Source organism: Schistocerca piceifrons, chromosome 2 (assembly GCF_021461385.2).
Source record: "Schistocerca piceifrons isolate TAMUIC-IGC-003096 chromosome 2, iqSchPice1.1, whole genome shotgun sequence".
Taxonomy (NCBI): Eukaryota; Metazoa; Arthropoda; class Insecta; order Orthoptera; family Acrididae; genus Schistocerca; species Schistocerca piceifrons.
Window position 1 is genome coordinate 477,586,412 of NC_060139.1, and position 14,259 is coordinate 477,600,670.

Genomic DNA, 14,259 nt, shown 5'->3' on the forward strand with positions numbered 1-14,259 from the left:
CATCCTTTGTTGTCATTTTCACTTTGTGTGCAGACCACCTTAGCGTGCTTTTTATGTACACATTTCAAACTAATCATACATACTGTGGACATTTAACATGTATGACCTCACAGTGCTTTGACAAGGTCAGCAGCAGATCTTAGAGCCAAACATCTTTATTGCAATATATGACTCATCCCATCACTCATAACCAGTGGTGCTTGCGGCACACACACCATGAGCCTTCCACAGCCTATAGATGTGCAATGGTCCTGGTTTCTCACCAGTTCAGCTTCACATTTGGAGATGGCACCTGGTTGTAATAGTGAAACATTATGTAAAATTGATTTGAGGATCTGACTGCAAGTCTGACTAACATAGTACAAATCATCACCCAGGGAAAATCTATGCAATCATATCATATCATCTGCACTATGTCTGCTAAGGTTCTGTTTGAGCCTTAATTATAATGGTTGTTTCACCACAAAACATCTTCATCTTTAAAGTCATTGCAAAATCGTATTTGAAGGTTAACAAGAACAGGCCGAGATGCTATCATTGTGGGACTCCGCATGTTATGATCCTCTACTTTGTGGTTTGTTTCATGCCTGTGACACAGTTTGTCAGTGCAAACTGCTCTCTCTTATGCCATTTAACACCTTAATAATTAATTTGCCAAATAGAATTTTATGGTGTGCATGAAGGCAATGGCAAGGTCACATAAGATATACCAACCGTGTGTGTGTGTCTATATATATATATATATATATATATATATATATATATAATTAGCTCTGCCAAAATTTCATTGCTCAAGTCCTGTAGTACTGTCTGTATGAAGACCCCTAAATGACAGACAATCACAGGCACTTGGCAAATTCTGCTCAGGTAACTGAATCAGTATTTTATAACCAGCAATTTTCTCAAAAATGTTTGAGAAGATTAAAGACTGAAATAGAAGTGTAATTAGAGCTACTTGTTTGTCATTTATAGGTGGATGTTGATACACAATATTTAAGCATATCAGGAAACTGGGAGTCATTGGCTGATTACAAACAATGTAAATTCCCAGTTGCAATATTAACAATGTAAGGAGAAAAATGGAGTGCTACTCACTATAAAGATGACACATTGAGTTGCAGACAGCCACAATGAAAAGACTGTTACACATTTGGCTTTTGTCCAAAGCCTTCTTCAGAAAAGGAAAAACACACACACACACACACACACACACACACACACACACACACACACACATATATTCGTTCATTCATACAAGCAAGCACACCTTATGCACACATGGCGGTCGTGTGTGTGTGTGAGGTGTGCTTTGCTTGTACGAATGAATGTGTGTGTGTTTTTCCTTTTCTGAAGAAGGCTTTGGCCAAGAGTTAAATGTGTAACAGTCTTTTCATTGTACCTGTCTGCATCTCAGTCTGTCATCTTTGCAGTGACTAGCAATATATGTTTCTCCCTACATTGTTGACTGGTTACAAAGATGGCTTAAGGGCAGTCCTATCAAGTCAGAACAAGATTTTAGTATTACACTAGAAACACCATTATAGCCAGCAAGCACTACTACTTTTTAGGGACTTGGTGAATTTTGTAATTCTGCTTGAGATAGTATTTTTGAAATTAATGTCACTTGGTGGTTCATGTAGTGTCTGCCAAAGTAAATCTGTTGCACCTATATTTTGGCTTTTTTATTTGTTTATTAGTAGGTGTAATATTTGCTGCCACTGTAAGGAAGTAATTGAATTTCATCACCAATGTTTTGAATGCTTTACCATTTCTGCCAGAGATGTTTTCCGGGGCACCAATTTCTTTTGGGTGACCATTTGTACTCAATTCCATTTGAATTACTGTTTTTGTTCATTTGTTTTTTTAATAGAGTTCAGAATGCTTTTGTTTTATTCTTGGATGTTTTATATTTGGAACATAGTGAATAAGTTTTATTTTTAATGACAGATTGTAGGCTCTTATGATACTGGTAGTAATGGAATTTCAACAGTTCACTAAACCATGTCCTCTGAATAAGGAAGATCTCTCTTCCTAGCACAATATTGTTTAATCCCGTGAGTTATCCATCCCCTTGCTTCTTTTCAGTTGTACCCTTGCTTGGTTTATGGAAAACAAGATTCAGTGCTGTAGGAGTATATTCAAGGAAGACAAAAATTTTCTGACTATCCTGTTTGCTTTATAAATCTGCTACCAGCATTCATCCTGTGAGTTTTCTAAAAGCCTCGATTGAATCATTGTTTTTAATTTAATAATCCAGTCAGGGCACACTTTTGAAATTAGTTAAAACATTTTACTGAATTATTAAATTTAGTTAGTCAGCGTATTTATCACTAGATGTGACTATTTTCAGAAATGGTGTTCATTCCTAACAGTATGCTACGAAAATGTAGACTCTTTAGCAGCACACTCCAGATCATTGTTATTCTCATCTTTAGTCTTAAAAAGATCTCAGCTGTTTCGACATGGTAGTTAATTTCATCCTTTCCTTTATGTTCAACAGAAAATTCTCTGGTACATTGTGTGCAGTAAACACATTCATTGTTACTGTCATTACACAGTTTCAAAAATTTGTTTTCCTGTTGCATTTTGACATTAAGCAAACACTTTCTTTTATACATTGCTAAGTGATGAAACTCAAGAGGATGTCGTTATCAGGAGAAAGAAAACTGGCGTTCTACGGATCGGAGCGTGGAATGTCAGATCCCTCAATCGGGCAGGTAGGTTAGAAAATTTAAAAAGGGAAATGGATAGGTTGAAGTTAGATATAGTGGGAATTAGTGAAGTTCGGTGGCAGGAGGAACACGACTTCTGGTCAGGTGACTACAGGGTTATAAACACAAAATCAAATAGGGGTAATGCAGGAGTAGGTTTAATAATGAATAGGAAAATAGGAATGCGGGTAAGCTACTACAAACAGCATAGTGAACGCATTATTGTGGCCAAGATAGATACGAAGCCCACACCTAGTACAGTAGTACAAGTTTATATGCCAACTAGCTCTGCAGATGACGAAGAAATTGAAGAAATGTATGATGAAATAAAAGAAATTATTCAGATTGTGAAGGGAGACGAAAATTTAATAGTCATGGGTGACTGGAATTCGAGTGTAGGAAAAGGGAGAGAAGGAAACATAGTAGGTGAATATGGATTGGGGGACAGAAATGAAAGAGGAAGCCGCCTGGTCGAATTTTGCACAGAGCACAACATAATCATAACTAACACTTGGTTTAAGAATCATGAAAGAAGGTTGTATACATGGAAGAACCCTGGAGATACTAAAAGGTATCAGATAGATTATATAATGGTAAGACAGAGATTTAGGAACCAGCTTTTAAATTGTAAGACATTTCCAGGGGCAGATGTGGACTCTGACCACAATCTATTGGTTATGACCTGTAGATTAAAACTGAAGAAACTGCAAAAAGGTGGGAATTTAAGGAGATGGGACCTGGATAAACTAAAAGAACCAGAGGTTGTACAGAGATTCAGGGAGAGCATAAGGGAGCAATTGACAGGAATGGGGGAAATAAATACAGTAGAAGAAGAATGGGTAGCTTTGAGGGATGAAGTAGTGAAGGCAGCAGAGGATCAAGTAGGTAAAAAGACGAGGGCTAGTAGAAATCCTTGGGTAACAGAAGAAATACTGAATTTAATTGATGAAAGGAGAAAATATAAAAATGCAGTAAGTGAAACAGGCAAAAAGGAATACAAATGTCTCAAAAATGAGATCGACAGGAAGTGCAAAATGGCTAAGCAGGGATGGCTAGAGGACAAATGTAAGGATGTAGAGGCCTATCTCACTAGGGGTAAGATAGATACCGCCTACAGGAAAATTAAAGAGACCTTTGGAGATAAGAGAACGACTTGTATGAATATCAAGAGCTCAGATGGAAACCCAGTTCTAAGCAAAGAAGGGAAAGCAGAAAGGTGGAAGGAGTATATAGAGGGTCTATACAAGGGCGATGTACTTGAGGACAATATTATGGAAATGGAAGAGGATGTAGATGAAGATGAAATGGGAGATACGATACTGCGTGAAGAGTTTGACAGAGCACTGAAAGACCTGAGTCGAAACAAGGCCCCCGGAGTAGACAATATTCCATTGGAACTACTGACGGCCGTGGGAGAGCCAGTCCTGATAAAACTCTACCATCTGGTGAGCAAGATGTATGAAACAGGCGAAATACCCTCAGACTTCAAGAAGAATATAATAATTCCAATCCCAAAGAAAGCAGGTGTTGACAGATGTGAAAATTACCGAACTATCAGCTTAATAAGTCACAGCTGCAAAATACTAACACGAATTCTTTACAGACGAATGGAAAAACTAGTAGAAGCCAACCTCGGGGAAGATCAGTTTGGATTCCGTAGAAACACTGGAACACGTGAGGCAATACTGACCTTACGACTTATCTTAGAAGAAAGATTAAGGAAAGGCAAACCTACGTTTCTAGCATTTGTAGACTTAGAGAAAGCTTTTGACAATGTTGACTGGAATACTCTCTTTCAAATTCTGAAGGTGGCAGGGGTAAAATACAGGGAGCGAAAGGCTATTTACAATTTGTACAGAAACCAGATGGCAGTTATAAGAGTCGAGGGACATGAAAGGGAAGCAGTGGTTGGGAAGGGAGTAAGACAGGGTTGTAGCCTCTCCCCGATGTTGTTCAATCTGTATATTGAGCAAGCAGTAAAGGAAACAAAAGAAAAATTCGGGGTAGGTATTAAAATTCATGGAGAAGAAATAAAAACTTTGAGGTTCGCCGATGACATTGTAATTCTGTCAGAGACAGCAAAGGACTTGGAAGAGCAGTTGAATGGAATGGACAGTGTCTTGAAAGGAGGATATAAGATGAACATCAACAAAAGCAAAACGAGGATAATGGAATGTAGTCTAATTAAGTCGGGTGATGCTGAGGGAATTAGATTAGGAAATGAGGCACTTAAAGTAGTAAAGGAGTTTTGCTATTTGGGGAGCAAAATAACTGATGATGGTCGAAGTAGAGAGGATATAAAATGTAGGCTGGCAATGGCAAGGAAAGCGTTTCTGAAGAAGAGAATTTTGTTAACATCCAGTATTTATTTAAGTGTCAGGAAGTCATTTCTGAAAGTATTTGTATGGAGTGTAGCCATGTATGGAAGTGAAACATGGACAATAAATAGTTTGGACAAGAAGAGAATAGAAGCTTTCGAAATGTGGTGCTACAGAAGAATGCTGAAGATTAGATGGGTAGATCACATAACTAATGAGGAAGTATTGAATAGGATTGGGGAGAAGAGAAGTTTGTGGCACAACTTGACCAGAAGAAGGGATCGGTTGGTAGGACATGTTCTGAGGCATCAAGGGATCACCAATTTAGTATTGGAGGGCAGTGTGGAGGGTAAAAATCGTAGAGGGAGACCAAGAGATGAATACACTAAGCAGATTCAGAAGGATGTAGGTTGCAGTAGGTACTGGGAGATGAAAAAGCTTGCACAGGATAGAGTAGCATGGAGAGCTGCATCAAACCAGTCTCAGGACTGAAGACCACAACAACAACAACAAGTGATGAAACAAAAGTCAAATAGAGATAAAATGGCGAGAAACGTGTAGATGAGATACCTCACACATGGGAACAAGATAAACACGTTGTCAATGTTGTGTTGCGAAATGACCAGGTGAAAAGTTGTGGAAGGATCATTAGCTGTGTGTCCTCATTGAGTCAGTGCGTGCTTTTAGGTCAGCTATAGGGGGCAGGGTGGGGGGAGGCCATAAGAGAATGTTTCAAAATGTGCTGTCGAACATATAGATCGCAGATAATTAAAAAGAGGAAGAAGGGGTGGAGGGGGGGGGGAGAGAGAGAGAGAGAGAGAGAGAGAGAGAGAGAGAGAGAGAGAGAGAGAGAGAGAGAAAACCTCATTAGTAATAAAATTTTCAAACCTTGGACATTTTTACAACCCCAGACAGAACTAAAAAAAACCAAGACTGACTGGGCTAATCCCAGATGTACGGCAAGCATTCCTCTTGACCACATACAAATTACAGATATCGCTGTTGCTCTATTAAACTAATAACTTCCATACTTGCACAAAGATGAATAATTCTAATAAAAGATTCTGTTCAGGGATGAAGATTTCTTTCGTTTGCATTGCAGTCTTCATTAGTAATGAAAGCACATTTGATTACATTGATTACTATTATGGCAGACAGAAAGTTAATATCTGCAGCATCTCTCTCTCTCTCTCTCTCTCTCTCCTCTCTCTCTCTCTCTCTCTCTCTCTCTCTCTCTATCTATCTCTCTCAGGTGTGTGTTGCCCTCTTCCCCATTTTATTACTTCCTTACTTGTCTAACAGTAGTATCACACATCAAGATGTTACAAATGCTTACAGTACTATCAATTGAAAACAAAATTAAAGATTTAATCTACAATATTCTTCTATAGCATCACATTTCAAAAGCTTCTGTTCCCTTCTTTTCTGTACTGCTTGTTGTCCACATTTCATTTCTGCACGGTGCTATGTACCAGACAAATACCTTCAGAAAAGACTTCCTAACATTTAAATTGATATTAGATGTTGACAAATTCCTCTTTTCCAGGAGTGCTTTTGTTGCTATTGCTAGTCTGCATTTTACATCCCCTCTACTTTGGTCACCATCAGATATTTTATTGCCCAAATAGCAGAACTTATCTACAACTATTAGTTTCTCATTTCCTAATTTAATTACCTCAGCATCACCTGATTTAAATCAATTTCACCATAGGGGTGAAATGTCTGAGATGGTATGGACATCTAGAAAGGATGGACAGCAACCTCTGGCCAAAGAAAATGTGGCAGTGGACACCAGCAGACAAAAGAATGTTTTGACAACTTAGGAGGAGATGGAATCAGAGGTCCGGGGTACAATGGATGCCAGAGGACTGCAAGAAGGAGACTAGCATGATTGGAGGAAGTGGAATGTAGGAAGCGAGGAGCATCGCCAGCCATGGAACATGCGCAAGATGGTGGTGGTGGTGATGATAATAATGACACACTATTACCCTTGTTTTACTGGTGTTCATCTTATTTTCTTTCAAGACACTATCCATTCTGTTCAATTGACCTTTCAAAACCTTTGCCATCACTGGTACAATTACACTATCATCAACAAACCTTAAAGTTTTTATTTGTTCTCATTTTCTTTCTAAATTTCTTCTTGGTTACCTTTGCAGCCTGCTCAATATTTAGAGTGAATAACATTGGGGATAGACTACCCCTTAATCACTCCCTTCCATTTCATGTCCTATGACATCTATAACTGTGGTCTGGTTTCTGTACAAGTTGTAAATAACTTTCCTCTCCCTCTATTTTATCCCTGCTACTTTTTAAATTTCAGATTGTGGGCTTGGCAAAAGGTTATTAGCAATCTATAGATGCTATAAATGTAGGTTTGTCTTTCCATAAACTGTCTTCTAAAATAAATCATGGGATCAGTATTGCTTTGTGTGTTCCTCCGTTTCTCAGGAATTCAAACTGATCTTTCCCGAGGTTGACTTCTATCAGTTTTTCCATTCTTCTCTAGATAATTAGTATCAACATTTTGTAATCATGACTTATGAAATGTATGGTTAGGTAGTAGTCCACCTGTCAACATGTGCCTTCTTAAGAATTGGAATTATTACATTCTCCGTGAAATTTGAGCACATTTCACCCATCTCATACATCTTGCACTCTAGGTGGAGTAGTTTTGTCGTGGCTAGCACTCCCAAACATCTCAATAATTCCATGAAAATATATCTATCCCAGGGGCTTTGTACTGTTTAGGTGTTTCAGTGTTCTGTCAAATTCTTCTCGCAGTTATCATATCTTCCACATCATCTTCATCTATTCCTGTTCCATTTGTATAATATTGTCTTAAAGTTCATAATCCTTGTAGAGGCACTCTAAATATTCCTTCCACCTTCCAACTTTTCTTATTTGATTAATACTACCTTGCCATAAAACTTGTTGATATTCAGAAAGTTGCATAACACTTCTCATCAGTCTCATTTTTTAGACGTGTGTATTCCGTTTTATCTGCTTCATTTGAAGCAATTTTATATTTTCTCCTTTCATCAAATTAATTCAGTATCTCCATTTTTATCCAGGATGTCTACCAGGCTTTATCATTTTACCTGTGTTATCCTCTGCTGCCTTTTGTATTTCATCTCCCAAAGCTATCCATTCATCGTCTATTGTAGTTTTTTCCCCCGGTTTCAATCCAACATTGCCTGATGATTCCTCTTAAACTATCAACGACCTTTGGTTCCTTCAATTTATCCAGGTCCCATCTCCTTATTATTCTACATTTTTGCAATTTCTTCAGTTCAGTCTGCAATTCATAACCAATATTTATGGTCTTATATATATACCTCTTGAAATGTCTTACCATATAAAATCTGATTTTGAAATGTGTGTCTTACCATTGTGCATATAATCAGTCTGTAACCTTCGAAATTCATCTGGTTTCTTTCAAGTATACAGTCTCCTTTCATGAGTCTCAATCCAAGTGTTAGCAATGATTAAATTATGCTCTGTAAAAAATTTTTTGAGACAGCTTCATACGTCATTCCTTCCTCTCGTCCATGTTCTCCTAGTACTTTTCCATCTCTTCATATACCTATTGCTGGATTCCGGTCACCCATGACAATTAAATTTTTATCTCCCTTAACTATCTGAATAATTTCCTTTATCTCACCATACTTTCTTTCAATCTGATCTTCATGTAGAAGGAATATATGGAAATATGGAATGTCTGTATAAGGGAAACAAACGTGAAGGCAATATTATAGAAAGAGAAGAGAAAGTAGGTGAAAACGAGATGTGAGGTATGATACTGTGGGAAGAGTTTGACAGGGTGCCAAAAGATGTAAGTGGAGATAAGGTTCCCAGAGAAGGTGACATTTCCTCAGAATTATTGAGATCCTTGAGAGAGCATGCCATAACAAAACTATTCTACCTGGCATACAAGTTAAGTAAAACAGGCGAAGTACCATTAGAGTGATTAGTGTATTGAAAACAGATTAAAGGTGAACATCCGCAAAAGAAAAACAAGGGTTATTGAATGTACTCCGATCAAATTAGATAGCACTGAGGAAATTAAACTAAAAAATAACAGGCAATGACGAAACTAGGGCAGATATAAAATGTAGACTGGCAATGGCAAAAGATGATTCCTGAAAAGAGAAATTTGTCAGCATCAAATATAAATTTAAATGTTAAGTAGTCTTTTTCTGAAGGTATTTGCGTGGTGTTTAGCCTTGCACAGAAGTGAAACATGGGCAATAAGCAGTTCAGGCACGAAGAGAATAGAGGCTTTTGAAATGTGATGTTACAAAAGTATGCTGAAGATTCAGTGGGGAGAATGAATCATTAATGAGGAAGTACTGAATCAATCTTAAGGAGAAAAGAAATCTATGACACAGTTGGACTAAAAAAAGTACTAGGTAATAGGATATACTCTGCAGCATCAAGCAATTATCAATTTGGTAATGGAAGGAAGTTTGAGTGGAAAAAATTGCAGACAGGCATAAAGGCTTGACTGTAGTAAAGAGGTTCAAATAGATGTGGGTTGCAGTAGTTATGCAGAGGTGAAGAGGCTTGCTCAGGATAGACTAGTGTGAAGAGCTCCATCAAACCGACCTTCTGATGGAACACTGCAACAACAAAATGCAAGTTGGAAATCAATTCTTAAACATGCCTCTTTCTAAAAGAAGATAAAAGTATCATATTTGTTACTCTCTTTCGAAGAATAAGTAGCTTTGGTTACATATTTGATGTATTTTGTGTGTGTTTCATTCACCCAAGTCTTAATTTATTGAGTGTTAAATGAAATTAGTAAGCTTTTTCGATTGACATTGTGTAAGCCTGTATTTCCTGTTTCAGCAAGTATGAATGGAAAGATGTTAATGCTAAAGAGCCTCAGAAAGTACGTTGTCTCACTCATCCTGTATTTGGAGACAACTTTGGGTTAGACCGTCATCAACCACTATTTGCTCTGGCAGGGGCAGGAATGGGTGGAAGTGCATTGCCTATTCAAGGATTCTATGACTGTGTGCTCTATCTTCGTAAGTTGCTGTATTTGCAGTTAATGTGATTTGTGAAGTGTAACTTAAGGTCATTGAGTTATATACTTGATTCACTGCCACTTTGCTGTTGAATATATACAAAACTAGCTATGTTTGTTCAAACTGCTCACATCTTTTTCACGTGCTGTGACACACATTTGTTCTCTTCTGCCATTGGCTCGTCAAATAAAATCCATAAACTCAGATGTGAATGGTATTTGAAATGACAGACCACTCCTCATCTTTACAATGAAGTGCTGATTGTCAGACAAGTAAATAAAAAGTAGTAATTATTGGTGGACTCTCAAAAGATGTATTGCTCTTCACCTCACAAAATTTAAATGTTATATCAGTTTATGTACGAAGTGAATTGTGCAACTCCAAGTGGTCTGTCATATTCCTCTGATGGAGATTGAGTGCATTTTATAGTTTGCTGAAATAAGCACTATTCTGTGTGAGATACATGACATCGTGAGAAAGAAGTGAAGGAATGAGAGGGGCCGAAGGTGACACGTCGAAAATAAGATGTTGTCATTGATCTTTTAGAAAGCTTGACAAAAAGTGAAGACACAATCTTCTGAGTTGTAACATTACTTTTCAGGTAGTCAAACTATTTCAAAGAATCTTAGGAAATATGTGTAAGATCTACCGACCAAACAGCAAAAGGAGAACACAAATATAAAGGTACAGAAATTTGCAAACTTTCAGAGCCGGTAGCTACTTCTTTGGCAGAAGGGTCGACGGGGAAGGAAGAGGGTTGAAGGAAAAGGTCTGGTCAAGTTTAGGAAATGGGGAGACTTTGGAAAAATCTTCCAGAACCAGTTCAAGGAGACATACTAGACAGGATCAGAAGGAAAGACGAAAGACTGCAATGGACAAGATTTAAAAATTGGAGAGCTTAAAGGTGGAAGGTAGGGAAATACGCAATACAAAGATTACTGACAAAAAATCATATATGATTTAATAAGAGCGGAAGGCTAAGTACATTGTATGTGGTACAGGTTGGAGAGGGGGGAGGGGGAGGCAGGAGTGGGAGGCGAATAGACAGGTCAGAAAAGCTGTAGAAAACTAAAAGGAAGTGAAGAATGGAATGCTGAGATGGAAGTATTAACATAAATTAAGGCCAGGTGGGTGGTGAGAACCAAGGTTAAGGCCAGGTGGGTGGTGAGAACCAAGGGCATGTTGTAATACTGGTTCCCACCTGCAGAGTTATGAGAAACTGGTGTTTGGGGGAAGAATCCAGATGGCACTTACGGAGAAACAGACACCAAGGTCATGACTGTCTTGTTGTAGAATATGCTCTTCAACACAATTTTGTTTGTTGCAAGTGTATACCCTCAGCCTATGCCCATTCATGCTGATTGATAACTTGGTGGTAATCATGCCAATGTAAAAAGCTGAACAGTGCTTGCATAACGGCTGGTACATGGTGTGTCATTTACAGGTGGCTCTCCTTTTGATAGTATATGTTTTGCCAGTTACAGGGCTCGTATAGGCAATGGTAGGAGGGTGCGTATAGCGTAGGAAATGGGTGCAGAGGGGGCATATATGTTTAATCACCAATAATTGTGTGGATATTCAAACACACTCACTTAGAAACAATAGCTCGTTACGTGATAACAACTCAGTATCTCTTATTCGACTGCCGTGCCGTGACATGTGGCCGGCGCCGTTCGTAGCTAGTTAGCGCTCCCGCACTCAGCCGAGTTGCGGAGCACCTCTATCGCCGTTTGTGCGTAATGTCGTGGCAGCACTGTTAAATGTCGTGGCACTGTCACAACACTTTTCCCCCCTTAAAAAAAAAAAAAACTCTCACTTCCTCAGAGACATGGACAGTGCGGAGACATCCATGGCCTCTTGTGATGCCCCGAGAAGATCCCGTGGAGAGACACGAGAGTATGTTCGAAAATGTTCAGGACGGAAGCTTGTGCGTGGAACGTGCCTCCTGGACGAGATGATGGGTGAAAACTCTGGAGCAGCAGCCATAGGTGTCGTGGACCTGGGGGTGTGCTCCAGCGAGATGGGTCCCGGAGAAGGCGGCGTCGCGACTGGGGCCGGTTCCGACGTACTCGGAAGCGGTAGCGACGTCAGCTGCATCAACACGTATGGTAGATCGGCAGCGGCGACAGGACTGTCTTCTCGGGCTGGTGGAGGCGAAGGAAGGGGCGGTGGCACTGGCGTGGCCACATCTGGTCGTAATGGCGAACAACCATGCCGTCGTCCGTACGTATTTCACAAAGCCGGCGGCCGCGAAGAGCCTTGACCACCCCTGGAATCCATTTAGGGCGGGATCCATACCCTCATGCCCACACGTCGGTGCCCACCGAGTATTTTCCCGCACTAGGGGACACAGCACAAGGCCTGACAGGATGAAGCAGGTGCAGTAGAGTGCGCGGTTGGCGGCCATGCAAGAGTTCAGCAGGGCTGCGATCATCCAGAGGTGTGAAGCGATAAGAACTGTGGAAAAATCTGAAACAGTGAACGCAAATTGCGAAGGTGCATCTCAGTGGAGGCCCCCATGACAACAATGTCATCCAGATAGTTTATGCAGCCGGGAACGGAAGCCGTGAGCTGTTCCAAAAACCGCTGAAAAATGGCCGGCGCGCTAGCGACGCCAAATGCTAACCGCTGGTACTGATACAACCCACAAGGAGTGTTGATGACGAGAAATTCCTTGGAAGAAGCATCCAACGGCAACTGATGGTACGCCTCCGATAAGTCAAGTTTGGAAAAGAACTGGCCCCCAGCGAGCTTGGTAAATAACTCCTCAGGACGGGGAAGAGGATAAGTGTCAATGAGGCTCTGAGCGTTGACAGTGGCTTTAAAATCACCACACAATCGCAGACTCCCATTTGGTTTAAAAACCACCACGATTGGCGATGCTCATTCTCTGGAGGTAACAGGAAGGAGAATCCCTGAAGCTGTTAACCTGTCTATCTCAGCCTTGACAGGTGCACGCAACGCCACCGGAATAGGGCGTGCCCGGAAAAACTTAGGGCGAGCTGTAGGTTTAAGAGTAATGTGGGCTTCAAAATCCTTGGAACGACCCAGACCAGCAGAGAACACGGACGAAAATTTAGAACACAATCCATCCAGCTGTTGATACGGAAAATCCTCAGATAGGAGGTGCACATCATCATCAATGGAGAACCCGAACAACTGGAAAGCATCATAACCGAACAGGTTTTCAGTGCCCGCATGATACACCACATAAAACGTGAGGGGCCTAACAACGGACTAGTAGGCAGTGGAAGCATCAAACTGGCCAATGATAGGAATTTTCTGTTTATTATAAGTTCTCAGATTTCGCGTAACTGGAGACAAGGGAGGGGAGTCCAACTCCAAATACGTGCGAGAATTAATGAGAGTTACTGCAGAGAAGGTGTCCACTTGCATGCAAATGTCTTTATCCAGAACACGAACAGTAACAAACAACTTATTTGTTTGAGAAAGCACACAGTTAACATCCATGTCCGATGCCTCATCCTCATCAACAGGAACTTTAGGGGACTGACACACAGAAGCAAGGTGGCCTTTTTACCTACATGAATTACACGTGGCCCAACATTTTGGACACGCGGCCCTGTCATGCTGTACGAAACAACGTGGACAAGAAGGAAGTGCGGAACGAACCTGCTTCTGTGGTTGCTGTTTTCGCTGTGAGCGTTGCAGCCCAACGCGACATTGTTTACACGAGTGAACCGCCACCACATCTTCGTTCTCCTGTGAAACAGGCAAATTGTCCGTGTCGAAAGTTGACTGTACAGCGCCTACATCACACCATGCGTCTATTTGCGCGCCAGCAGCGTGAGACACTTTAAAGGATTGAGCGATGCTTAGAACTTCCGACAACGACGGGTTTGGCAGTTGTAGGGCACGTTGCCGAACTTCTTTATCAGGAGCAAGCCGTAGAATAGCCATCCATAACCATTGAATCAGCATAAGACTCATGATGAGTGTCCGTGACAAACTGACATTTACTACCAGACCGTGTAGTTCCGCCGCCCAAGCCCGGTAAGATTGATGGGGCTGTTTACGACACCGGTAGAACGCCACGCGGGCGGCAACGACGTGGGTGTTTTTCCGGTAATAGTTAGACAATAAGTCACACATTTCTTGGAAGGACAGAGAGGCTGGTTCCCGCAGAGGGGCTAACTGAGATAGCAGCTGATAGATCCGTGGGGAAATCAAAGATAG

At 40.5% G+C, this 14,259-nt stretch overlaps 1 protein-coding gene across 2 annotated transcripts in view; it reads left to right on the forward strand.

The window, feature by feature from the left end:
- Positions 1–14,259, forward strand: part of LOC124777066 (sorting nexin-14-like) — a 235,220-nt gene that overhangs the window by 168,504 nt on the left and 52,457 nt on the right. For both annotated transcript variants that reach the window (XM_047252339.1, XM_047252340.1), the window contains one exon: positions 9,881–10,062. In XM_047252339.1, the coding sequence (XP_047108295.1) occupies positions 9,881–10,062 (182 nt within the window). The remainder of the gene's footprint in view (positions 1–9,880; positions 10,063–14,259) is intronic.